The sequence below is a fragment of the Hermetia illucens genome, chromosome 2, assembly GCF_905115235.1.
Source record: "Hermetia illucens chromosome 2, iHerIll2.2.curated.20191125, whole genome shotgun sequence".
NCBI classification, from domain to species: Eukaryota; Metazoa; Arthropoda; class Insecta; order Diptera; family Stratiomyidae; genus Hermetia; species Hermetia illucens.
Genome location: NC_051850.1, coordinates 109,250,817 through 109,278,141, shown reverse-complemented (window position 1 = coordinate 109,278,141; position 27,325 = coordinate 109,250,817). Strand labels below are relative to the sequence as shown.

General features: G+C 41.9%; 1 protein-coding gene across 1 annotated transcript in view; it reads left to right on the top strand.

Annotated features, from left to right (window-relative positions):
• Positions 1-27,325, top strand: part of LOC119648049 — a 39,548-nt gene that overhangs the window by 6,588 nt on the left and 5,635 nt on the right. Inside the window, 3 exon segments of the mRNA XM_038049511.1 lie at positions 23,958-24,175; positions 24,232-24,588; positions 24,647-24,778. Coding sequence (XP_037905439.1) covers positions 23,958-24,175; positions 24,232-24,588; positions 24,647-24,778 — 707 coding nt within the window.

Sequence of the window (27,325 nt, the reverse complement as noted above, 5' to 3'; positions counted from 1 at the left end):
TGACCAATTTCGCGATAACTAGAAAGGAAACAAAAGGCAATAAAGGGTAAATTGGCATAAATGCGAAATTTTCCGCCGTTTACTTCGGTAATAAAGGAAACTATGAATAATTCTATAATTAACTAAAAGCTGGTTAACTAACTTTGCACAGCGTCTGTGATTCGTGACACACTGCATTTTGGTCATATTACAGTTGTAAGATTTTTAATGAAATTTGGGGCCCAAATTTGCCACAAAGATATTCCGATACTCAATAGTAATAAACTCAAAAACGGAGATGTGCACCCAGGCATAAGTAAATACTAAAATTGGCCTAAATACTAAAGTTGGTCGGACCTAAACTTCTCATCCTCTATTATTGAAATACCTGTACAAAATAGAGTCGATAGCGTCAACCAGGGGGGAGGACTTACTAAAGCTTTACTGATTTTTACTTATTGGAAACAACTCAAAGTAACTGAGGGAATATACAGTTCTGAGTTCACATCCAAAATAATGAACGAGCTACCTCTATATCACATCTAAGCCATTCATAATTTTGGACAATCAGAAGGCCCACTGGCTGTCAACCTGTCAAATTTTCGTCATAAACCTTGCAGTTTAATTTCTACCTTGGATGCGATTTTATCTGAGCACTTGTACAGAATGGAGATCTGATATATTCGATTTCGCATCGTGGTATTCACATCCTGCTCTCACTGGACTCCAGTATAAAATTTCCTTTTTCATTCCTTTGGGTTTTACAGAAATTTTCCCCTAGATTATTGAAATAAGGATCCGCTTTCGTTTCTTAGTACCTTATTAAAACCTGTTTGCTATCTGTCTGTCCGCCCGTCTGCCGGTCTGTCTGTCTGTCTGTCACACATTTCCTCAGAATGAGATTCGGTCAAAAGGTGGAAACTATGAATCCCCAGTGAGAAACGTCGCTCTACGTTGAGTTGAGAGGGTGCGCCTGTCAAAGGGAGGTGTAAATATTTTTTTCACTAATTGTAGTCATCTGGGGTATAAAATGAAAGGTCTCTATTAGCAGTTTTCGAAGCAGATATTAGTTTTTACATTGCTTAGAAGAGAGAGGAGTGTAAGGTCCGAAATGAGTCAATTATTTCAGGGACCCATTGTCAGAAACTAGCTAACCTAAAAATGTGTGGTGGTAGTCCGTGCAAATGAATCCTAATCCTCTGCTTCCAAGTTCTCCTCTCTTTTGCGTAACAACCGTTGAGTTCATTGGCCGGAAAACAAGATCATATACATACCTTGCTGTACATATAACAATCTAGATAAAGATCACCCCAAAAATAAACCTAAGAAACGCAAAATACACGGCACGCACACGCACAAAGAATGCTTAATTTTTCGTCACTGTTAGATCACCCCTCCGAAGAGATTTTAAAAATCCCAGCGGTTATAAAAGTAGACGTTACAAGCTAGCAATGGGTGGCAATGGCATTTGATCAACAAGTCGGAATACCGGAAGCTCGCACCTTCGGGTATAAAGGTTTTGTGTTTATCTTATGTAAGAAACATCAACGCACATTTTTTTATCCATATATACCTACAAAGCCAACATATTCCTTCATATTTTTCCAAACTACAAAACATACGTACATACTACAGCCATAGATATTACCCTCACCCTAACAAACAAATGGCCAATTTCCGAATACTCTACATAAGTATATCTGCACATATATAAATTGATCGTACCCATATTTCCGATTTACTTCGCGTGCAAAAGCATACTTATGTACATATATAGTACGTATAACAAACACGGCTGGTTTAATGTACAAATATATCTATCTGAATATATACTATATACCGACATACACACATGTCTGTTTGAATTGATATTCATATATAAATGACTAAAAAATTAAACAAAATAATTCTTTGCGACCCCATTCATATGAGCCAATTCGTTATGGTATTGACGAACTGATATGTGATGATGACGTCATGCAGGTTGTAGAATGCACGAAATTCACAAAAAATGGTAAAGTTTCATCCTCTATAACTTTGCTAATAATAGTTGGATTTTCTTCACCCCAAGTTATGCGTTATGTTATCCCTTCTGTGTGCGTGTTTGAGGTGGGGGAGAGGCCGTTAGTGGATGTGATGCTATCCGCTGCAGTTGGAGCACATCAACACCAAAAATCTGATGTCTGATGCGTCCGTAAGCGGGGCATTCACATAGAAAATGTTCCGTGGATACCGCTTCCTCATTACAGGATGGACACGTATCATCTTGGATAATTCCTATTCTGAATGTCCACAATACTTCTGCAAGTCCTCCTGCTTTTCCACAGGATAAACTTTGCAGTATGTTTGTTTGGTTCTGACAGGAAGAGTTTGGTCTGTCTAGCAGCATTAAGGTTTCGCCACCTGTCATTATGGGAAGCTTGTTCCAACTTGCTACCGACACCCCAATTGCTGGTTCCGGTCCGGGCATGGGGAAAGTTGAAGCCTCTTTTGCTAATGCATCCGAGGTTTCATTTCCCTCTACACCACAATGGACAGGTAGTAAATCCACCATACCGAATCTGGAAACAGAATTCAATCGGTTTCTACATTCCTGAACGATTTTTGAAGTAACCAAAGTACTACTCAATGCCCTCAATGTAGCTTGACTATCGCTACAGATTGCGATGCGCCTGCCCTGCAACCACTCGTCAATCGTTAACGTTGTAGCCTTTAGGATCGCATACACTTCAGCCTGAAAGACCGTTGTGTATTGTCTCAAAGGAAAAGCCCACTTCTCGTTTTTATTTGAGAGGTAGACTCCTGCTCCAAAACCATTTTCTGTTTTTGAGCCATCGGTGTAGAAGACGTCAGTATATCCTGACGCGCATTCTTCTGGTTTATCTCAGAATCAGAAGGCATCGCGAAAAGTAGATTCAATTCTCCCAATGACTCTTTCAATGCTTTGTGCTCCCCACGTCCATTGTTTTCCCATAGATCTAATCGAATTAGTGTATGAGCCGCGTCGGATGTGGTGCTCATGGTGACACCCAGACACACAGTTCTTTACAGTGTGGCTAGTTTACACCGAAAACTCTTCTGTTTCACCTTAACCCACCACACTAGGGATGCATTAGCGAACATCGGCCTAATGATAGCAGGCTTTGGTATGACGACTACCTTCACCTTCTGCCAAGAGGAAGCTCGCGGCCCAGAGCAAGACATCCTCGAAAAATATTTCTTAGAAGTTTCTCTAAGTGCTCTATTCTCTCCTTTATCCTTTGAAGTGTTCAAATGATAGTATAGCAGCTCTCGCTTTTCATTGCTAACTACCGCTCTCGCAGGGTCCCAATTCCCCTTGCAACACCTTCGTGTTGAAGGGTTTGCAGAAACCGCCAATTCTCTTCTTCCCACTTCCGAGACCTGTTCTCCCGGGTGGTGTACTTCTAAGAGAGTCTGGATAGACTCAACTCTAGAGTTCGTGAATTACCATGCGGTTTTCTAAGAGCCTCCAACTTGGCCGACTCATCCTTATTAAGGACTCTGCACAACCTGGCAGTCTCTCTTTCACCTTCCAGTTCCTCACAGTACGCTCTAAAAGAGTCTCGTTTCGAACGTTTTACGAACCTTTTATATTCACGCTGTGAGTTCCGGAAGTTTTAGCCAGTCGTCTGGTTGATTTCCTGAGTCTCTGCACTTCTCGGTTCCACAAGGAACCGTTTTACCACTTTGGCCTCGGGAAATAGGACAAACCTCTTCAAAGCACTCTAAAAGTGTGCTATTCAGAGTTTTTAATTGATCTTCTATCGCCAAAGGAGTCCTTAGTCGCCTAGGGAGCTCAATTTTGTCGCCAAGAAGTTCATTGAACTTTGTCCAATCCGTTTTCCTGGGATTCCGTCTTTGTATTACACGCTGTTCGTCAGTAATATTTAGATTAAATTCGAAGTAACGGTGATCTGAGAGTGGGACTTCATCTAGTGCTCGCCAGTTTCTAATCAATTCAATTCTAATCAATTCAATTCAATTCCTTAGTTCTTGCATCGGCGGGGGGCACAAAGAATCATAGGGTAAGTAGGCAGAGACAACTATAACGTTTCTCCTCTGATCATTAACCTGGTATTGTATTGACCGCAACAAGGTCCTGTGAACAGAATTATCTCAACATGGTTGCCTCTAACAATTTTGACATCAGAACGCAGGCCCTCGGTCTCGAGGAACTTTCATCGAAGAAGATCCTGGTCCTCTTGACTGATCCAATGCCACAGATTCTGTTAAAATGAACCCTCCCCCGTATTTTGGAAGTGTTAGGTAACAGTGTCACCGACCGACCGGCCGTAGTCAGATTTCCTGTTGCTCTCATTAAGGGAGTTGCTGTACTATCCTTTTTGGCTGACCGCGTCGTAGACAGCGGGTGTAGATTTTCCACTGAAGTGGAGAGCCTGTATTCCACAGATTTCTCCGTGAAGGAACATGAATTAGGTGAGGCCTCCAAAATCTGTGCCTCGGCCACGACCTGATTTCTCAGAGTCGCGGATGGCTTCGAAGTCTGCGATTTCTTACCACTTGGAGAGTTACAGTCCTCCTCCCCCACCACGACAAGGTGGTGTCCGAGAGGGAGATGTTATTCCTTACTCCCATGCCAAGTTTTGCGCTTCTAGGATGTATAGGGGGGGGGGGAGTTGCCGAGAAAATTTCGTTGTAACTTTATTTGTGCAGATATCGGAACCGGATGTATTTTGCGCCCTAGATTTCGCAGAGATGCGCTACTGTGATTTTTTTCAGATTTTTTCTGTTGTATAGGTTCTGAGAACGAGACCTGTTAAATTTTTTGGGAATCATATTTTGAGCCCTTACCCCCCTATGTTTCACTCGATATAAAATATGGAACCAGTTTCGAAATTTACTAATTGAGCCCTTTCATTTGATACCCCACATTTTATGAAAAAAAAATTTTGCACCTTCCATTCACATGTATTGGGTCCATGGTCATATCTATCCTGAGCAAACTGCGAAGGCAGAGGGGACTAAAAAAACCGCGGTTGCGTACGCCGTGTAGAGACGAAAGGGGACCAAGCTAAAATGAGCTGACGCCCTGTGATGTAATAACGTATCGCGGTTCAACGGAACTTGGGGCGCTGGCGTGTCCAGGCCAGTGTCTTTTGAAGATTTCCACCTACTCAAAAAAAAAGACAAAGACCACTACCAAGGAAGCCTTCCTGCAGAAGGCATGAAGAATCCTTTGAGAGCAAGAAGGATAATAATATAGTTGGTAACATCACAGAGAGATATCATACACACTGATATTATTGAAATTGTAAAAAATTATTTGGATGGGTTATAAATTTGCTTTCGATACATTAAAAGCATGTGCACGACGCTAACAATAATAGAACAAAGGGGTTTTCAGCTAAATGCAAATGGAACGGTTTTACACCAAAGTTCTTTAATAATAATAATAATCGATGGTGTTAGGGCACTTCATTTAAGATCGTCACGGTTCATTACAGGACTACAGTACCCTATACGAGGCGATGTGGTCAGCATTACGGTCGCCTGCGATTATTACCTTGATTTGATTCAGGTACTCATTCACAGATGAGTCGACTGGTATCCAGCGTCTAATCACGATACAAATTCCACTGCCACCGGTGATATTTGAACCGCGACCTTCCATACGACAGTCTTGTGCTCTAACATGATACCTAATCCTCTGCTAACCAAAAGTTCTTTGTTTGGGAAAATTATAGAAGCCTCTCGTAACCGAAACTTCCAACTCCCAGTTTCCGACCATAGTTCTTATAAACACAAATGGAGGGCATGTTCAGTTATTTCAGTTTCAAAGGTCGTCACTGGCACTAATAAAATTACTTGTCAATCAAATTAAACTAGGTCACTTAGCAAGCCGCGACACATTCAAGCCGTCATATTTTTTACAAAATTGCACGTTGTGCTAGATTTTGCCTAGGAACACATTTTATGGTTTCGGTGGTATCAAAAAAAAATTTAAGTTACTTTTTAAATAAAGATGGAGCACTATTTGTATACTCTGGAGTTTTTTCGTCGAAAATTTAAGAGTGAGCAAACCTAACGAATGTGCACCTCCCGAATACCCGACAAACGTTGAATTCAGATTCCGACAAGGATTTTACTGCAGCATACCTCCTCATCAAATTGGCTCAATAACTGAACAAGGTTCTAAAGATAATGAAAGGTGGACGCCATCAGATCGAGAAAAAAAGGGACGTTGTTGTGTTTTTACGTTGGAGCGTCCTATAGACGACTCTGATTATCTGGATGTTAGAGTTTATAAAAAAATGGACGACCGTTGCAAGTTTCTGATTGGACAACTAGAGATCCCACTGACTAAGACCTTCCAAGAGCTTATGGCGAAGTTCTATGCTGAAAACAGTGCTATCTTCTACAATATGTCGCCTACTCTCCCAAGGCGGCCAACTGAAGAAGGAACTTCAATCTCACCTTTAACACCCTATCCCCCACAACCCACTGAAGAGGGACCAACTGAAGCAGAAATTGAAGAACGTAAAACAAAGAAAGCGCCTGATGACACGTCACCACAATTTAAAATTGACTCAAGGAAGGATGACTTCGGTATTCACACCGATAAAACTCCGTTTGTGCCTGAAAAGGCAGTGAGTATTATGATCAATGATACATACCAACTCAAAAACGGGGCCGGCGAGTCCACGGGGTTCATAAAAATTCTTTGTCGTCTATCGTGTTTGGGTCAGGTAATTTGCTGCAATATACCCTATCCTCAGGGTCAGAATGCGAAAGCTAAGAATCTGGTATGACTATGAAACTGTAACCGGAATGTCAGATCAAAAAATTTTCACATAAAGAGGACGAAAATTCATTATCCTAATCGTTCTTTTTGATGTAAGCTGTACTTTTGTTTGGAAAGCTTTGAATAAATTTTTAATTCAAAAATGTATCTTACCACATGTAGTTTTGTACGTCAGCTTTCCCTGATAAAATAATTACTAACAGTATTTAATTCACAGATTAGAGAGAAATTGAACTGCCAAGTACATTTCCCAAACCCGTTTGTTACTTTAGTCACCTTCCATGTACTGCACTCATGTAACATTATAAGGCATATATTGACTGAAATAATAAAACTTGTTGTTTCTTTTTCGTTGGTGTGGGTATTTATTCTTGCAAATACCGATATTTCGGGAACCACTTGTTCCCTTCATCAGTGCAAACAAGTTCTTGCAACTTGAACTTGTTTGCACTGATGAAGGGAACAAGTGGTTCCCGAAATATCGGTATTTGCAAGAATAAATACCCACACCAACGAAAAAGAAACAACAAGTTTTATTATTTCAATTAATTAATCGTTGGAAACACCGCATAATTTCACTCTGATTAACATATATTGACGCTGAAAAATGTTAATCTTTCAGATTCTTGTTTCTAGCGGCTTTTCTGAGACCCTCCTCCCCAACGTATATTATCTGGATCACTAGAGCCGTGCAATTGCAGATGAAATGCGCAAGGATTTCTTCCCCTTCACAGCTACGACAGAGCGTGCTTTAGGGTAAGCCCATTTCTGAAAATGTTCCGTACATGTAGCTGTGAGCTGTGTCCTTGTCGCTGTGAGCATATATTCTTGTGTGCTAATTAGTGCAAGTTGTTTTTGATAAGGTTTTTTATATGATGATCTTGTTTTATGTAGCTCAACCAGCCATTACTTCTTGGTGTTGGCTATGACCGTAAAGCCAGGCAATGCAGATACTAAATAAATCACATATGTGCGCCCTTCAGTCCAGTGCGACGCCCTGATGTTAACTCGGACTATAAAGTAGCGGTTTCTAATGCTTAGACTTGGCGGTCCGTACAAATTGCCACCCTTCGATGTTGGGTGACATACACTTTCTTCCACATACTTTTAGTTGGAATTTTTGTAGCGAAATTTTTGATAAAATTAATTTTTGTCATGCCCTAGTGAGTTGCAGCAAGCCCCAATTTAGTTTGCAGCAACTCCGGGCTTTTGCTTCATCCATATGACTAACCACTGAACGTACTATGACGCTTATCCTGAACTATTTTTGATTACAGCTTCCATCTTTTATTAAGAGGAGTTTTACAAGCATGTTCAATTAGATTATACCGACTTTCCCGATCTACAATTCTACATTTTATTTCCAGCTAAGTTTCGTATTCAGAATCACGCCAAGATATTTAGTAATAGTGGATAGTACCAGCCTCTGGCCTACAGGCCACAGGCACACCTCATCCAACCTAAAGGCCATTATTTCGCTGATAACGAAGGAACACAGTCCTGAAACCAATATCATCATCCACGTACGCTGAAGCTATAATTCTAAATCAAAGTAGAACCAGAGTCTGGAGTTGCCAAATCTCCCATCAGGAGCGTCCCTTAGTGCGGATAAGGGAATGCTCCGGGGATGTATTATGCACATGCACATGCACGCATGAGGGAATGTGCACGTATGGACATGCTTCTGTACAGGCTGAGTAGGTGGGAATAAAACGCCCATCCATGAATTCAAATTGGCTATGGGAAGAATATCTAGAAAATTATGATACGGAGCTTTGGAAACCCAGTACAGGCGGCTTTTGGCAGTGGGCAAATGGACTCCGTTGATACCCAACGACCGCAATGTCACAATATTGGGAATATTGAGTACGATGACATATAATATTATAAGTACACGGAGGAACTAGAACTGACTCGATCGACGGACGTGCTGAGAAGAAGCTAGATTTTTCGCAAGTTTGCCACTCAGGCACAAAGTTCCAATCGGGACTGTGTAGCAGAAGGACACGCAAAGAAAAAAAAGCTTCGACGCCAAAACACCCAAGTAATGTAAGAGGCAGCGACCAATTAGGAGTTGTCTTTATCGCAGTGGGTGACAAGATCAGGGACCTCTGCGAATTTACCAAGGAACACCGCAATATTCATCAGAGTATAAGGGTCATGATAAGAGGCATCAGGCTGGTGTTCGGCAAGGCCCAGGATGAAAAGAAGGTGAAGGTGTCGAGCGAAAAAATGAGTCATGTGACGCAAGTTATGCCATCCAAATCAAGAGGACGAGAAATGCAGAAAAGACTTTTCTGAATGATGATCAATATACTTTTCAATACGCTGTAAAAGATAAATTTGACCAAATATGTCTTGCTAGATATGAATCAAAATCCGCTCCAAGAAACTTTCCAACCTATCGGCAGTAGTCTAACAGACTCATTTTAAATTTTTCCTGACAGAAAAATGAAGATTCAGTTTTGCGTCAGCTTAGGAAGCAAGGGGCCCTGAAGTGGTGCCTTGGTTTCGGTAACATTGTGAAGGTGCGTACCAGCTCGAATGACAGATTAACAGGTCAAAAGAATTCACGAGGTGCGGAACGGAAAGGCATATTAGCAAAGACTGTAGAGCTGACCAAAATTGCTTACTCTGCATAGGAAAGGATGGTGTGGATCATTGGCACATTGCAGGCAGCAGCAGGTGCCCAGAATAAAGGAGGACTCTCGACGCAAATCGCAGATGAGGTTAATGCCAATCAGCCTCATCCACTGCCAAGCTGCGTGGACTTATTCTTGTAAACCATCCGCGAGCAAGACATCGATATAGCATTTGGGTCAAAAGCCGAACGGGCCAAGCAGCGCTATGAACTTACGGAGAACAAGCACAGAATGGATTCTTCCGAGCAAAATGGAAGGGAATCAGTATAGTATAGCTTCTATGCTTCACCCAGGGCTACACAATATGAGCCGGTGCTGAACGCTGGGTGCGTGAGGACGTTCGCCGAAAATCATAGCAGGGAATTTTAAGACAAGGGTTCTTGATTGGAACAACCAAGATTTTAAGGCGCGGGCTCTTGATTGACACTGTCAGATGACATGTTCTGCTCGAAACACTCGCGGAGCTAGACGTGGTATTTGCAAATGTCGTGACCTCATTCTCTTTAGGAACAAGGAGCCTGGACCAAGCATACGAGATCATTGCTTTAGCCAATAGGATTACTTGCCAAGTCAATGAGGACTATACTCATAGTGACCACCAAGCAATCAGCATTAAAATCAAGGGGGGATTACTCAGCTGGACGGCGAATGCTTTTGAGGGGAACATATTTTCCATGGCGAGTGCAAGAGTCACCCAAATCACCCAATGGTTGAGGGAAGCATGTGATTCTACTATGCTCAGAAGACAATTGCTCCGCAGTAGGCAGATAACGACGATTGAGAAAAGACACACAAACAATTGCGGGGCCGTTAAAAACAGGCCATTTGGAAAAGTAAAAAGAACTGCTTCAAAAGCTGCGTTAACGTGCCGATATAAATTCTTGGGGTGGAACCTACAGGGTGGTGATCACCTCATTCAACCTGCCCGCCCTTTCTAAAAAAGATGGTTGCCACTCTATTTCCTCACCCCCAAAACAGCGGAACAGTGGTGTAGCTCAAGGAGTGTATGATACCTCCAGTAACCGAGGTGGGGCTGCCGGAAATATGAAGTAGGATCGATGGCAACAAGGCCCCAGGTTTGCATGGCATTCTTAATAAAACTTTGAACTGACAGTGAAGACTAGGCCTGACGTTTTCACTAACACTTTCGTGGCATGCCTAAAATGACTTGCCGCCAGTACGGAGTTTGGCGTGCCCACTCTATGGTGGATGCAATAAGCATGATCGCGAATCTTTCAAAAGATGCACCTGTTTCTGGTAGCTGCTGTGCTGTGTTGGCGCTAGATGTCAAAAACGCCTTCAACTCGGCCAACTGGAACCGAATTAAAGAGGCGTTAATTGACATAAATGTAACCTGGTGGAAAATTACCTTGCATAGAGAACTTTCTGGTACGGGACGGATGAGGGCTCCAAAGAGTACATTGTCACGGCGGTGCTTAATGTTGGCGGGCCGAAACACTGTTGGAGATTGCATGAAAGGCCAAAAACACTAACGAACTCTCAGAAAAGGAAGAAGAAAATTCGTTTTACCTGCTTATTTCTTAGAGAGCACACCTTTCGAACCACATCAGATGAGGCAGCACTGGTGGTGGCGGGTATAATCTCAGTGGACATTCTAATGAAAAAAATGAGTATTCTGTACCACACAAAACGTACACACAGAACTCAAGAATATGGCAAGGTCAGAGTCATATGATCCTTAGCCACGCAGATGGGACGAGTTCATGAAGGGCCGCTGGGCCCACAGATTCGCCTGATTTGAACATAGACTGGTTTAAGTTAATGAAATGAAAAAATGAAAAAAATTTGTTTGGGAATTTTAAAAGTACTGGACGCTCGCCCACGAAGGGAGTAGTCCGTGCACTTAACAGAAGGAGTAAGTTGCTTCTCGAATAAGTGCGGCCGCCGTTAAGTGGATGACGGGTTCAGGACAACTCATTTCGAAATTAAATTTTCATTATAGTATGGGATGAGCGAAAACACGGGGAGACCAACTACCACTTACAAAGTTCGTCATGGGAGACGGTACTAAGTAGTATCTGCATCACTTTGGGTTGGATAATTCGCCGAATAATACTGGATGCGGTTTCCTACTAGAGGATCCAGAGCATGTAATGTGTCACTGCTCAAGGTTCGTAATGTAGAGGAGGAATCTGAACCAAGCACTAGGCAGGAGTATGAGGCTGGAAAATATAATTGCAGCGATGCTGGAGTTGAAGGAGACCTGGGTCACGGTTTTCTCCGGAATTGTAATAATACCGAAGGAGTTGCTAAATGAAAAAAGCAGAAAGGAGCACAAGCACGAGTGTCTAAAAACAAATACATCCCGCAAAGTAACACCTAAATGATGGTCCCGCGGCCAGAGTCTACAGAGGCTCTAGCTCCAACGTTCGTGCTGTTGAGCTGGAATGGAAGTGTTTTTATCTTTTTCGTTATTATCCTAGTTTTTACCGTTGATTGAATTAGCCTAAAAAATCTTTCTTTGTCTTGAATCTGAATTTTCTGCTCACTCTACAGTCGTGCTACTCAGCTTGCTGTACACCAGCTCTGCACTGTGTGTTGTTCACTTAAACATTCCAGCTAAGCTATTCTTTCCAAGACCTGTATAATTTCCAAGAAAGGATATAGTACTATGTTGTTTGGACAGAATCTTAGCAGTCTTGCGCTGTTACTAATCATTTCTATAGATTAACAGAATTCTAAACGGTCCTAACTGTCTTCTTATAGAGTTAAGGTAGATGTAGGCAAAATAAGTCTTCTGTGCACCACAGTACGGAGGCTTTCTTGCTATATTTCTAATAGCAGAAGACCTTGTAAACAGTTTCCTTAGAGTACTCACATTAGAATTTCTGGATTATCTATATTAGCATTTGTTGTTTTTACTATGTTAGCTCCTAAAAACCAGGTTATTTGCTTCGCCTTGTCCTAGAAGCCTGATCAGTTAATTCTTCCAAAAGGCTTCGGAATCTCCAGTTATCCACAATGAAAACTTCTCAATTTGCAGCAACATCAATGGTGTCCCCAAAACTATTAGAAGAGGAAGATCACTGCTCCAGAACCTTATTTTGTTTTTGAACCTTCGGTGTAGAAGACCTTAGTGCACATGTCCAGCCATTTTTTTCGTAATGTCCTCGCTCCTCGCTATCTGCTCTTTTTTACTGTCAGTAAGCGCCACCCGCATGGGCTTTTACATGAAAACTATCTTCATATTTTACCAAGCTATAGTCCCGTAGTGCAAAGCCAAATTCGGCAGTAACCGGAAGAATACATGACCGGATATACTGAGATCTTTCACACCGATGGCTCAAAAAACAGCATTCTAAAACAGGATAAAATCAAGATGTCGGCTTTTTCTTCTGAAGAATATTCAGCAATTTGGATGATTCACCCCCGATTGAAGCACAGCCACATCACAACATGCAACGATAGTAAAACTACACTGAGGGCATTGAACATCCTTTTGTTCATCTTAAGAATCGTTCAGGAATATGGAATATGGAATATGGAGCTGCTCTGGGTACTTGGTCACTATGATATAAGGAGAAATGGAACCTCAATCGCCTTACCATAAGAAGGTTCGATTTCTTCCTTTCCGGTACCGAAACCAGCGATTGGAGTGTCGATAGCATTGGATAGTACCATTATCAAAAATTGAGAACAAACTTCCCATTAGAATAAGCGGCAGATCATAAATGGTATCTTTTAAAAACCAGGATACTTTGTTGAAATGTTTCAACCATTTTTTTAATTGGCCATAATTCATTAGCCTTTGGCATATGTTCAGAATAGCAATTCTACAAGATGATACGTGCCCGTTCTACAATGAGGAATCGGGAGCGACAGAATATTTCCTATGGACTCTTTAGACATCAAATTTTTTATGCTGATTTGCTTTAGGATATTCATCGTAAAAGAACATAGTCCCTTTGCTGGATGGCTACATTAGCTACATTATCTTATGTCGATGATATATATATCCAACGCAAAAGTAATAGCTAGTCCTGGAAGGCATCAAGGAGCAAAGCTTGATCAAGAGAGAGCAGGCTGGAGAATTTACAAGCATTAAAAAGTCTGATCGACAAAGAGCAGGCTGGTTTCCGGTCTGAATCTTTATGCGTTGATCACATCAACACACTAGGAAACAGTTTGGTACAGTATATGAAGATCAGATCTGCATTTCAATTACTTTTTGTCAGAGAAAATTTTTGACAGCGTGAAAGGGATAAGCCGGAGTAACTTCCCAGAGAAACTAATATTTGTTATCGGAGCTACATATGATGGCGCCAAATGCCACGTACTGCACCGAAGTAAAACCTCAAAGGAAATTTAGGTCGATAGTGGTATTTCTTCTAATCGTTGGTGCCATTCTTCATGCCGCCTGGCCCAGACGACTTGGAGGGACCTGAAGGACTACATCTCTTCTCAAACACCCGTTTAGGCAAAGAGTGCTGAATTTCCGCGACAGTACGCCGTCGAACTATAAAAAAGTCGGGAAACCGGAAGCTTCACGCTTCAGGTATAAAAGGTTTCGTGTTTCCCTATGTGAGGAGCATAACGTAGTTGTCCATTGGCTTATAGCATTGACCCGAGATATTGAAATCGTTCAGTTCTGGGCAGGCTACTGCCATTGCCAGAACTCAGCGATTTAAAAATCTCGAGTCAACGCTATCAGCCAATGGAGAACTGCGTAATGAAATTGTTTTACGCATTAATGCAACCTGGATGAAGTAGCATTCCCCAACTGGTGCTCTTTGTGATCGACGTATCAGCGCACGTTCCAAATCTAAAATTTACTGCAATGTCGTCCGTCTGCCACTCTCTATAGTTCTGAGTGTTGGCCGACTATAAAGGGCAATGAACGGTGTCTTGCGGTAATGGGGACGAAGATGTTGCATTGCACTGGTGGCGTGACACGTTTTGATTTCGTCCGAAATGAGAATATCCGCGGTTTGCATCGATCGTGGAAAAACTGCAAGAGAGGCGAATTCAACAACCAGTATTGATCAGAACATCGAAAGTAATGGTAAGCAACCAAAAACCGGCCAAAACAATGGTGGCTTGTTACGCTGGATGGGGATTTAAAGGTCTCGCGATTACATTCTGATCAGGCATTTGATAAAATAAAATGACGAAACCGATCATCACGAGCCGACCCCGCTTGTGAACTGAAGGCTGAAGAAAAAGAAAAAGATGTGAGGAGCGACGAGTGCACGACAGCTCCGTGTAATATAGCTAAAAATTCCATTGCCCTCTATTTTCTAGAAAGTGATTTAAATAAATCATTTGATGGAAAGCCGTATGTTGATAATGGTCAACCTCATACGCTTCACGCTCTCATTTTGAAGGTTTTGTGTAAACACGAAACCTTATTAAAATCGGTTTACTGTCTGTCTGTCTGTCCGTCTGTCTGTCTGTCTGTCTTCTGTCCATCACACGCATTTTTCTCGGAGACGGTTGCAGCGATTGACACAAAATTTGGTGGAAAGCTGGGAACTGTGAACGCTCACGCATACAGTGAATTACATCCTTTTACAACGAATTTAAGGGGGGCGGTCCCCATACATGCAAAAGGAAGGTGTAAATTTTTTTTCATCAAATATAGTCATGTGGGGGTATCAAATTAAAGGTCTCGGCCAGTACTTTTCGAAGCTGGTCTTAGTTTTTACATTTTGTTGGAAAGGTGAGGAGTGCGGGTGTTGAAAGGTGACCATTCCTTTACGGGGGGCCATCTCAGAAACTACCCAACCGAAAAATCTGAAAAAAAATGAGAGGCTGCCACTATATAGTGCCTGGGATCCGAAATACCTTCCACATTGGACATCTGCATAAATAAAGTTAATAATAGTATATTACTATCATTTTTAGTAATTCGCTGCAGAAACCCCCCTTAAAATCATGCTAGGACCACGAAACGCAACAATATAGGGTATAATATAGAGGCATGATCTTACCAAGTTTGGTGGAAATCGCACTATTACTAACAAAGTTATAATACGTCAAAGGTTGTCGCTTCTTCCCAAATTCAAGACTATAAATGTCAATATCATCCGAAAGTGGATACTCCCACATAATATATGCATATATTACGTGCTGCGTACTAAGAAATACACAAAACCTTTCGTACCTGAAGCGTCCAGCTTCCGGTTTCCCGACTTGTTATATTATTAGCGAGTGAAAACAATTTAACCAACATCAAATATAAACAAGTCGGAATACCGGAAGCTCGCGCTTCGGATATAAAGGTTTTGTGTTCATCTTATGTAAGAAATTTCAACGCATATTTTTCTATCCGTATTTAGCTACAAATCCAACATAATCCTTCATATTTTTCCAAACTACGGGACATACGTACATATTACAGCCATAGATATTCCGCTCACCCTAAACAAACAAACTGCCTATTTCCGAATACTGTACACATATATGCACGTATATAAATTGATCGTACCCATATTTCGGATTTACTTCTTATATCTATTTGAATTAGGCACTACCCGCAAAGTTCATTAGCACGCATATATTATATACCTACATGCACACATGTCTGGCTGGCAAATAACTAAAAGAAACTAAAAACAAAATAATTCTCTGCGACCCAATTCACAAGAACTTATTCGTTGTGTGATTGACGAATTGATATGTTGAGGATGAAGTCATGCAGGTTGTAGAGGTGCAGAACGAAATTCACAAAAAATTGTAAGTATATCACCTCCTATAACTTGTTAATAATAATTAGATTTTCTTCAAACTTGACCAAATTGTGCTTTAGGTTCTTCATTACAACCGCAATGCCAAATTTATACTATCTGAGATGAACATAAGAGGGATGGCCGGGTAAAATTTCTAAAATGGGGAAATATACTATTAATTAACATTTATTGTGCAGATGTCGGAACCGGATATATTTTGAGGCCTAGATTTCGTAGAGATGCGCCATCTGTGATTTTTTTCAGATTTTTCGGTTGGATAGGTTCTGAGAACGAGACCTGTTACACTTTTGGGGTCATATTTTGAGCGCTCACTCCTCCATGTTTCAGCCAATATCAAATATTGCACCAGTTTCGAAAAGTACTAATTGAGACCTTTCATTTGATACCCCACATGGCTACATTCTGTGAAAAAAAATTTGCACCCTCCATTCACATGTATGGGGAGCCCCCCTTAAACTTAGCACAAAATGGCGCCACTTACTGCATGTAAAGGGATCACCAGATTACATACTCTCACCAATTTTCGTGACAATCGGTCCAGCCATTTCCGAATAAATCGGGTGTGACAGACAGACAGACAGACAGACAGATAGACGGACAGACGGACAGACAGACACCGTCTCGATTCTAATAAGGTTTTGTTTCACACAAAACCTTAAAAAGGGCTAGGGAGAACTAGATTTTTCTTGAATGGAATTTTAATATTTCACTCGAATTTCAATTATTCTCGTTAATTATGACGTCAGCATCTTATTTGTATGACTTAGAATGCTGTTAATTAGCACGAAATTGATAAGTTTGAACTGCTATAACTTTCCCAATAATAGTTGGATTTTCATGAAACCTGGCACGTGTATGCACAATGGCTGTCCTCTATGTCAGTGCAAAATTTAGTACACTTAGGATAAACTTAAGGGCAGCTTTTTAGTCTATTTCTAAAAGTTGATAATATACTATTAGTAAATTTTTTGAGCAGATACCGGAATGGGACATCTCTCGAAGATTAGATTTCACATAAGTGTTTTACACAAAACCTTAAAAAGGGCTGCAGATAAATAGATTCTTCATAAATGTGACTTTAATATTCCACGCGAATGTCAATTATACCGGGTAATTATGACGTCAGATCTGATTGCCGCTTTGGAAGCAGTAAACTCGGGCGAAATTGCTTAAGTTTGAACTGCTATAACTTTGGCATTAATTGCCTTGATTTCCATGAAATTTAGCACATATATACGAAATATTGTCCCCTATGCTGGTACGAAATTCGGAAGTCCTAGGATGAATTTAACGGGGGTTTTCAGTAAATTTCTAATAAGTAGTAATATACTATTAGTAAGTTTATTTGAGCAGATATCGGAATGGGACATGTTTTAAGGCCTAGATTTCATCTAGGCGCACCACCCTGATTTTTTTCGGATTTTTAGGTTGGGTAGTTTCCGAAAATAAGTCCTGTCTCACTTCAAGTGCGTACATTTTGACTCCTTACTCACACACTTTGCAATTTATGCCAAAACTAATGTCAGTTTCGAAAAGTACAAATCGAGACCTTTCATTGATATCCGGTAAAAAAAAAATTTTCAATCCCCCCTTTGCGTGTATGGAGAGCCCCCCTTTAAACTCCACCTAAATTTATGCCACTTATGGGATTTTATAGTTCCCATCTGTCCACCAAATTTCGTTCGGATCGAATTTAGCCGTTTTGGAGAAAAATGCGTGTGACAGACAGACAGACAGACATTGAATCCATTTTAATAAGGTTTTGTTTTACACAAACTAGCTTGGAACCCTTTGACACATTTCTTCGGTCCAGCCTTCCCTCACAACCTCAAGGCAGAAGAGGTAGGCAGATTGCAATTGAAGGTACCCACTGCCACCCAGTTCCCCCACCGTTCGGACACTATTTTCCTCACGACAAGAAGATCGCGAACGAAATACACAACCCGGCTCCTCTTGAGAGAACTCCCCTGGATCTACATAAAGTTTGCCATCCTACCTTACAGAGAAAAAGGTGTGATCGGCATCATCCAGCCACCCCATTGCGGAATATACAGTCAGGGAATGATACCTTTCCGATCTTGTGCAGGTTAGACTGAAAACCTCGATGGTCGCTTAAAGGCTCGGTTGGGAAATAGTTAGTCTCACTATGTTTCGATTCAACCGCAAACTTTCTAATGAGCCGCGCAGTCCATCTGTTGTTGTTTCATTTTGCCAATGACGCGCATTTAGTGCACAAGGCCGTTCTTCAAGATCAACCACCTCCCTTGGGCTTGTGGATGGCTTTTTGGTTTTAGCAAGAAAGACAACAGGGACCACCATCGCGACTGCCGTCAGAGCGGGTTCTGAGACAGTGCCACCGTCAGACTCCACCAAACTTCCCGTCTCTACACTTGCGCAAGATGCTTACGACACAATCTTTCCCAAAGTCATCAACCCATATCACGGCGCCATAAAAGCCAGCCAGCTGTGTTGCACTCATTAGTATGAAACCCTAATGTGTTTGCCATTAGCCGACTTAAGACCACAACTCCAGGTGTATGGTCCGCTGTTGTTTTGATTTGCGTGAAAAAGCTCAATCTCAAGCTGGTTGGTTTTCACTGTATCATAAACTCAGTGATACGCATCGGAAGCAGGCGTGGAATTCTCTTTTCAGTCAGGACTACCTAGGTTTTTCCCGCTGCAAAGAGAGAAACCATAAACAGTCAACCATTCGCTTACCAGGCAGATTAATATGCCAAGTCTACTTTACGCCTGTTCGACAATGTGTCTGGCATATGTGTCTGTGCATATCCAGTCTTGGTAGGCTATCGAAAGAAGTGTTTCAGAGATCCGGCGCTGGGATTGTTCTCTGTGCTACTGCCGACTTGATCCCCTTCTTTCTCTGATCCTCCAGTGCCTTATAGAGCAAAGAATGGTCTATCGGATAATCACTTAATATCCGTAACAGATAGCCCGGGACATAGAATGGTTTGTCTAGGCATTTCTGCCATCAAGCGTTGATAAAGTACATCCATGACTTATATGACAATATTCGCCAGTGGATCTCCTACTCCTCTAAAACCGAACTGTATTTGTGATAAGTCCTCAGCAGCATGTATCGCCGTATCGCTTCAATGAAACTATGATATATCTGATGAGCTTGCCGAACACTTTGCTGGCGGTATCAAGCATATAAACTGGTCGATATGCAGGCAGTGTCTCCCTTTGCTAAAAAGCGTAAGCAACGACACCTTCCAGCGAAAAGAGAAACTGCCCTCTTTCAAGCAAAGGTTGAACGGTAGATCTGGCTGGCGCTGGAACATTCGTTTATATGCCTCTTCCACGATACCATAGAGTCCTGGGGCCAACAAAATCAAGGTTCTCATTCTGACGGGTCGTACCACTTTTACATTGCATTGCATTGCAAATTTCAAACGAAGAATTTAGATAGAGAGTGAAGAAAGGCGGCAACTGCATTGCTAGCTCGCCATGCAATGGAACGCACTATATCAGAGTGGCGGAGGGATGAGTCGCCCCAGAAAACACAAGACGGAGAAAAAAAGTTGTGAAAGCTTTTCAGGAGGACCTTAAGGCCCTTAGAGTTGCAACTGGGAAGCATATTAAAAATCATGTTACCAAAAAAATGCAAAAACTGCAAAAACTGCAAATTGTTTTATTAGCGAGACCAGGCAAAACCTAGAGATTAAACACTTCGCAGTTGTCCTTTTGTCCAAAAAACTAACGACGTAGTCGACTAAGATGGCTATGGAAAAATATTTCAGTCCAATCAGTCATTTTGTGTTGGTTTTTTTATCTAAATAGTCAAAATTTCAGTGATTGCACGTTTTCCTGAAAAATTTTTAAATTGAAATTTTAAAAGAAAAGCAAAATGGAGCATTATTTGTACACGATTGAGTTTCTTGTACAAAATCTAACGATAACGAAAGGAAATATTTGTGCCCCGCAATCTTATCCAGTTAATGCTGAATTTAAATTTCGAAGGGGTCTTTTTCGTATCAATTCCTCAAAGTGATTTTGGAGCTGTGGTTGATAAAACTAACCCTCCACGATCGAGTCAAGTCAGTGGATATTACGATGACTACGAATACTCGAATGATCGTAATAACCGCAAAAGCGGACGTTGTTGCGCCTTTACCCTTGATAGGCCGCTAGACAGCAATGAAGCTCTTGATATCCGTGTCTACAAAAAAAAAAGTGATAAGTGCAAATTCCTGATCGGAATGGCAGAGCTACCCTTGAGTAATCAGTTTCAAGAATTAATGGACAAGTTTTTTCGCTTTAAATAAGGGTCAGTTCTATAACACCTTAAAGCAGCGGCATAGAGATGTGGCAGGGTCACCGGCAACCCCTTACCCACCTAGTGGTACTCCTAAGCATCCAGAATATGGAAGCACAGAAGCCGAAGTTGAGGAGCGCAGAACTAAGAAGTTACCGGATGAAAATGAGGCCACATTTAAACCCGAAGACGGGCAAGACTCTTTTGGAATTCACACTGACCCTAATCCCATCCAACCAGATAAACAAGCTAATGTTGTTTTCAAAGCCTCAATTCAGCTACGCAATAATCGCGGCGAGGGGAGTGCGTTCATGGTTGTTCTGATCCGTTTAGCCTGTATGGGTCGAACTGTCTGCACGGAAATCCCTTTTCCGAAAAAAGACGGTGGAGGTGCGCATCATAGACAAATGTCAATTGAATCTAAAGAAAGTCACAAATTAGATCCATTTGGTGAATCTTCTATGGACGATAGTGGTTCTCTTGAAGACGGCCGGTTCTATTCTGATCGTCCTCAGAGTGAGTTGAAACTGTATTTTCGACTTTATTTACATTTTTTTAAGAAGGTCTAAGATGAGTTTTATATTTTTAGGGTTTTTTTTATATTTTATTTATATATATTTGTATTTTATCCGGTGTCCGGATAGCTACGTGGTTAGAGCACAAGGCTGTCATACGGAAGGTCGCGGTTCGAATCTCACTGGTGGCAGTGAGATTTATATCTGGATTTGACGTCTGATACCAGTCGACTCAGCTGTGAATGAGTATCTGAGTGAAATCAGGGTAATAACCTCGGGCGAACGCAATGCTGACGACATTGCCTCCTACAGTATACTGTAGTGTACTGTTACGGTCTTGAATGAAGTGCTCTAACACACTTCAAAGCCCTGGATTATTGCGCCAATGATTATTATTATTATTATTTTATAAAAATAAAGCTTAATTGAAAGTCTATATCAATCTACATTTTCTAGATCGGCTACTTCCTCTTGGCTTTTCCTATGGGATTGCCATTACGTCGCGGTTCAGGATCGATTACGAACTGATTCTCCTTCGTCGACATATTGACAGCTTCACTAACTTTTCCATCCGCCTTCTAAGGCGTTGCAGCAGTTCCATTCCAATTTCCACCCCCACCCTGAGCGGAGCAAATCTCAGGGAGTCAAAGACAAAATGCTCCACATATTCGCAAACACTTCTGTCTTTCTGCCGCTAACAACTGCGGATATTGCAAAAAAATTTGTTGAAAATAATATGAAATATCATATTTGAAGTTTTGGTACCTCAAGACATTGAATTGATTCATGTATTACATACATTACCAACTACTAGGCGCGCGTAAACAGAACCTTGTGCAGTAGAGCATTACTTCGCGAGAAACACTCCTCTTAAGCGACTAATCCTTCGTTCTTCGCGTCTTCCTTGGCGGTCCATCTTCCCAAGTTCCACCAGGATCCCCATTCTTATTAATTTTCTCTGTCTTCAGCATTTCTCCGACAGTGCTCCATTAGTTTAAGATAACTTTCAGGGAATCTTGTAAGTCTATCCTCCCTGCGGATCATGCCCTGGCTGAATTAAATGCATTTTAGACGTATAATATCACCAGGTGACAGCATTCATTCAGGACAGTCGGGAGGCGGCTTCAAAACGTCTACAGCAACGATCATTGAATGAGCTTGGCGCAAATCATACTATCGCTCCGATAGGCCGTTCTTATATTTCATGACGATAGAAGTCTATTATAATTGGCTTTTGCTAACATCTTCCCTATTATGTATATGAGGCAAATCGTACCGATAATCGCGAATGCTTATTGGGCTCCAATAGTAGAACTTGATTCTGTCACCGAGCGGGGAAACTCCTTTTATCATACATGCCTCAAATGCACTGACCAACCAGTCTGGTCTGGAATTAACAGCGAGCTTAAGGGCTCTACTACATTCAAGCCGAGATCCATAATTCTCCGGAAGAAGGTGCGTCCAATTCTCCGGAAGACGGTGCGTCCAAGGTCAATAATGGTGTCTTCTTCATAACAACCCTGTACGCCATTCCCGGCAAGTTAGGTCGGCCTCCCTTCTTTAAAGCATTCCCGTAAGCCTAACGCAAGGCTTCACGAATGCTACCTGTTTCTCGCGAAAGTCCGGCCTTCCTGTAGATCCTTGACAAATCTTCTTGCTTTAAAGCCTGCATTTCTGATTTTTTCGTTCCATCAGTGGCTAGGTCATCAATAGGCGGTCACTATTAAGGATCTACCTCCTTGACATGTCAGAATCGCATGCTTTCGTTATGCGTCTTCCCGCTTGTGAAACATTTGCTGGAAAGCCACCATCGGGGCTGGTTCTGGTTCAAGTATGGCACATCACGTACCCATATCAGGAGTCTCCCTTTCAGTCGACAAAGTTTCAACAGGACCTTGGCCGCTGCTAATGCCCCTGGACTGTCAAAACAGATTGTGGTCATTATTTTTCCGTCTGGTGACCTTTCCATACCTGCCTTTCTAATAGGCGTGCTGCCAGCGGTGAACCGATTACACGGGACTGCACCAATCTACTAATTTTTTCCAGTTCTTCTAATAGAAAGGAAGTTGGTCTTATCCGTCGAAGCTTTCTGAGTCCATGGGTTTCCCCGGTTCTGAAATAAAATATCATCTTGACATCAGCTAGGTAGATGATAGAAGCATGCTCGGTATATACAGGCTTAGGGAAGAATGCCACCATAATGTCGAGGGCTTTACTTCTGGGCGCGTTGAACAAAATGAATTTATTACCATTGAGGATCAATAGGTCGGTCTCTACCAGATATTCGAATTGTATCGACCCCCTCGTGTTGCTCTTAGTACTTCTCCAACAAATATGATGGACGTTAATATCGCAACCTGCTATGATCTTTACGTCTTCACTTTTGAAGTTGTTCTGAACACCACCAAAGAAAATCCTTATTGAACAAAGGCATCGTTGAGGGCGGGCGAGGAGCCAGCCGGATGATTAAACAGGTTTTTCTGGTATGTCCTGTTTTGTTGTCTTGATTGAAGATAGTTTTTTGACCTGGAGGCAAAATGCTTACCCGATGTTTAAACTTTAACCTTGGGAGTTCAATTTTTGATTTGATTATGTCAACCTTGGCTAAGACAAGGCTAATTATGGAACTGGGAATTGCTTGGTAGCCAAAATTCACCGCTTTCGGCCACATTTTAATTTCTGTCATCACTCAGCCCTCGACAAAGTAGTCACATCTTATATGCTAAAATAGTTTCTGTTGGATGCGATAGAAGGTATATAAAAGTTACTTCGTCGATATAGACGGGATTCGTACGCCTGAGCAGCCGAAGTAGACGAGTAAATTATAGGTAAAACCGTCTTGACCACAGCAAACGACAGGTTCCATTTGACATATCCACTAGATTTCAAGACCCGATTAAGGTTATACTTTCTACTGCAGAACAACTCGCATTCCAAAATAGGGATATTAAAAAATAATTATTTCTTCATCAAAATTAAGCAGAGTTCTTTTGAACTACTCCTACTTACATGCATTTGTTGTAAGACAAGTGATACTTTCAATTTTTTTAGGATCTGTAAACGTTTCGTCGTCTTATGTAAGTTCTGCTGGCGAATCTATCCCATCACAGCCTGTCATCAAACCAAACGTTGATAGAGCTGCTTACGATGAATTCGAAGCTGATTTAAATGGATGCGGGTTAGTTATTCGAGTTTTAAAAAATGCTCACAAAGTTTCGGCCGTTGGTCGACCCAGCCATCCGGCTGCAGGCACGTTTACAAAACCAGAGGTAAAGCAAGACTTCTATGTAAAAGAATTTCCTCTAAACGAAACTTTCTTTCCTAGAATACCTCTAATCAGAAATCTGCTATTGCAAGACTACTTTCGCTTGTCTGCAACGTACTTCAAAGTGTGACTGCAGAACAGCAAACATGTGGTGCGGATGGTAATAGTCCCTCACTGCAATGTGCAAGTAATAAGCCACCAAGTTTCCAAGAACTTTGTCGATGTATCACGCAGTTAATTGGCGGTGATGGAGCACAGAACCCAGATGTGAAACCCATTAGTGTGTACAGGAAGAATGAGGATTGCGGAACAAGGAAAAGCAAATGCCAACCATGCCCTAACAAAATGAGCAACCCCTTTGCAGAAGCGAAGTCATCGCGGCGACGCAAGGATGATCCATGCAAGCAACGTTTCAGGGTGGAAGACATAAGGTAAACTGATAATTGGCTCATTGATTCATGATGGATATTTTCAGGGTGGATCTGAATACGACCCACAGCGCAATATTATGCTCTTTCTCGAATCAATACGTCAAGTCGTCTCGAATAAAAAAGGTCTTTCAGATCTAGCGGATTTGCTAATACAATGCACATGCGAAAACGGAATTGTAAGTTCAGTTGGCAGTTTTCCAGATAATTTTTGTATATTATTGAAATTGCTTTTGATTTTTTACAAATTAAAATCTAATTTTACGTTCGAAAATCTTCCTTAAACCGAAGAGTCCTGATGGTGCCCATATTTCACAGTCAATACCTTTTTTAACAAACTTCTTTATTAGACGGCCTTAACCGCCGTAGCGCACAAGTAGTAGTATTTTCACTGTGCTAGAAAAAAACTTAATTGTCTGTGACTGATTCCAGTGTTCGATTGTTTACGGCATGAGCCAAGAGGTAGTGTCTGGCTTTAATCGTTTCCATGGAAACGTTTCGGCCCCCTCCAACCCACAGTAGATCTACTATAGGCAGTACCCACACTAAAATGACCCCACTTGCGAATGTTCTGCAAAAGCTTATCTCTACACATCAGAGACGCTAAACAAGGAAAAGGCATAATCTTTCTTCAAATCGTATTGGTAAGAGAGAGATCGGTGAGCTTTTGCTATTCTGGTACTACGGCGTGCTCACCCATATAGCAAAAAGTTGTTTCACGTATTCGCTTATACATAAGCAAAACTTGCCGATCTCACCAATACATTGGCAAGTCCGGGCGGTATGTCAAACACAGCTGATCGGATTTTCGTTACATCTCGCTCATGCTCAAGGGCAAAGCAATTTAAAATCGTGCGTACTCGCACTAATTTCCCCCCTTGCCCCGCAAATGTGGTAGCTGGCTAGTATCTAACTGTGCTCCAACCATTAATGAGTGCCGGTACCCTAATCGATAGCACTTTTTACAAATAAAAGGCCAAATCAACCATTTCTCCATCTAAAATGGTTTCTGACACTACCAAAAAGGCAATGGTGATTTCCATTAAATTGGATACGATCACGCTCTGTCATATCCTATATTGCTGCAATTTCGTCATTCTAGGATGAACTTAAGGAGCGTGCTTAGGAACCTAGGCACCATGTAGTCGCGGCCCCTTGATTTTTTCCTGTTTCAGTTGGGTAGTTTCTGAGGATAGGCCCGACCCATAACAAATGTCAAAACTAGGCCCCCTTTTGAATCTATGAACCCCCCCCCCCCCCCTCCTAAAGGCCTTCCTTCCATATAATGTGCTCCGTCTTTGTACTGTTAAAAGGATCCCGTCATCTTTCTCTTTCTGTAAAACAAAACCTTATTAAAAATATGTTTACTGTTGGTCTTTCTGTCTGCCCGTCCGTCCGTATGTTTGTCACTGGAAAGACGGAGGAACTCGCAAGAGCCTTTCGGAAAAGGTGCATTGACATCTGCGCTCTGCAAGAAACCCGATGGTCTGGTTCCAAAAGCTGCGACATTGAACGCGAACGCGGTAAAAATGGCTACAAACTTCTCTATTTTGGTAACCCACACAGTCAATATGGTGTTGGCATTGCCATCTCAGACGGTTTCGTGATGCCATTAAAGAAGTCGAAACGATTTGATGATCGGCTGATGAAGCTCATCATTATATCAGCTGATCGCACTATTCACTTCTTCACCGCGTATGCACCACAGACAGGCCGTCCTGATGCCGAGAAAGATGCCTTCTGGCAACTTCTCGATGAAAAGACTCGTCACGTGCCTGCTGACGATTACATAATCATTGCCGGCGACCTTAATGGTCATGTGGGTGAAAAGGCAGACGGTAACAGGTGCCATGGGGGAAAGGGGTTCGGAGCGCGCAATGAAGGTGGCGAGCGTATAATCGATTTTGCGGACACCCATGACCTTGTACTTATGAATACATGGTTCATCAAACGATTGTCTCATCTTCCCACATTTTATAGTGGGAACAATAAAACGCAAATCGACTATATTCTCATAAGACGCCAACATTTTACCACTGTCACTGATTGCAAAGTCGTTCCCTATGAAACCATCGCACCTCAACATCGGCCGTTGATTGCTGTCTTGCGAATTAAGCCACCGATAAAACAGCGTGAGGAACGCACTGGCCCGCCGCGCATTAAATGGTGGCGATTTGGTGAGAAAAAAGAAGAAACGGTCTCACTCATACGATTGCCAACCATTACGAATGTGGAAGAATCATGGAACCAAATGAAAGACACGATCCACAAAGCGGCCTCTGCAACCCTCGGGGTCACCAAGCCGGGTAAGCGGTACATCAACCGAGATACTTGGCTTTGGAATGATGATGTTGAAATGAAGGTCCGGAGTTATCAACACCGAATACAGCCCGGAAAAACCTCATTGGTCCAGACTGCTGGCATTATGAAAGAAACTCCTCCTGACTGCGTGATAGTCATGGTTGAACGTCAACCTCTCGATCTTGAAGAACCCCAGCTTCCCGTCCACTCTGGTGTATAGGCTGCGGCGTAGAGTTCTCTCTACGACGACCGCGCCCGAAGTGAAGATTATGCTGGCCACTGTGTGTCTATTCCAGGCCCCCAGAAAATTCCGGTACTACGGAGAATCATCATTTTCTCTGTTTTCTTTAACACCGAAGTTCTATCTGTAGTGCCCTGCCCAGAACTGAGCGATTTAAATAGCTCGGGTCAATGCTATCAGCCAA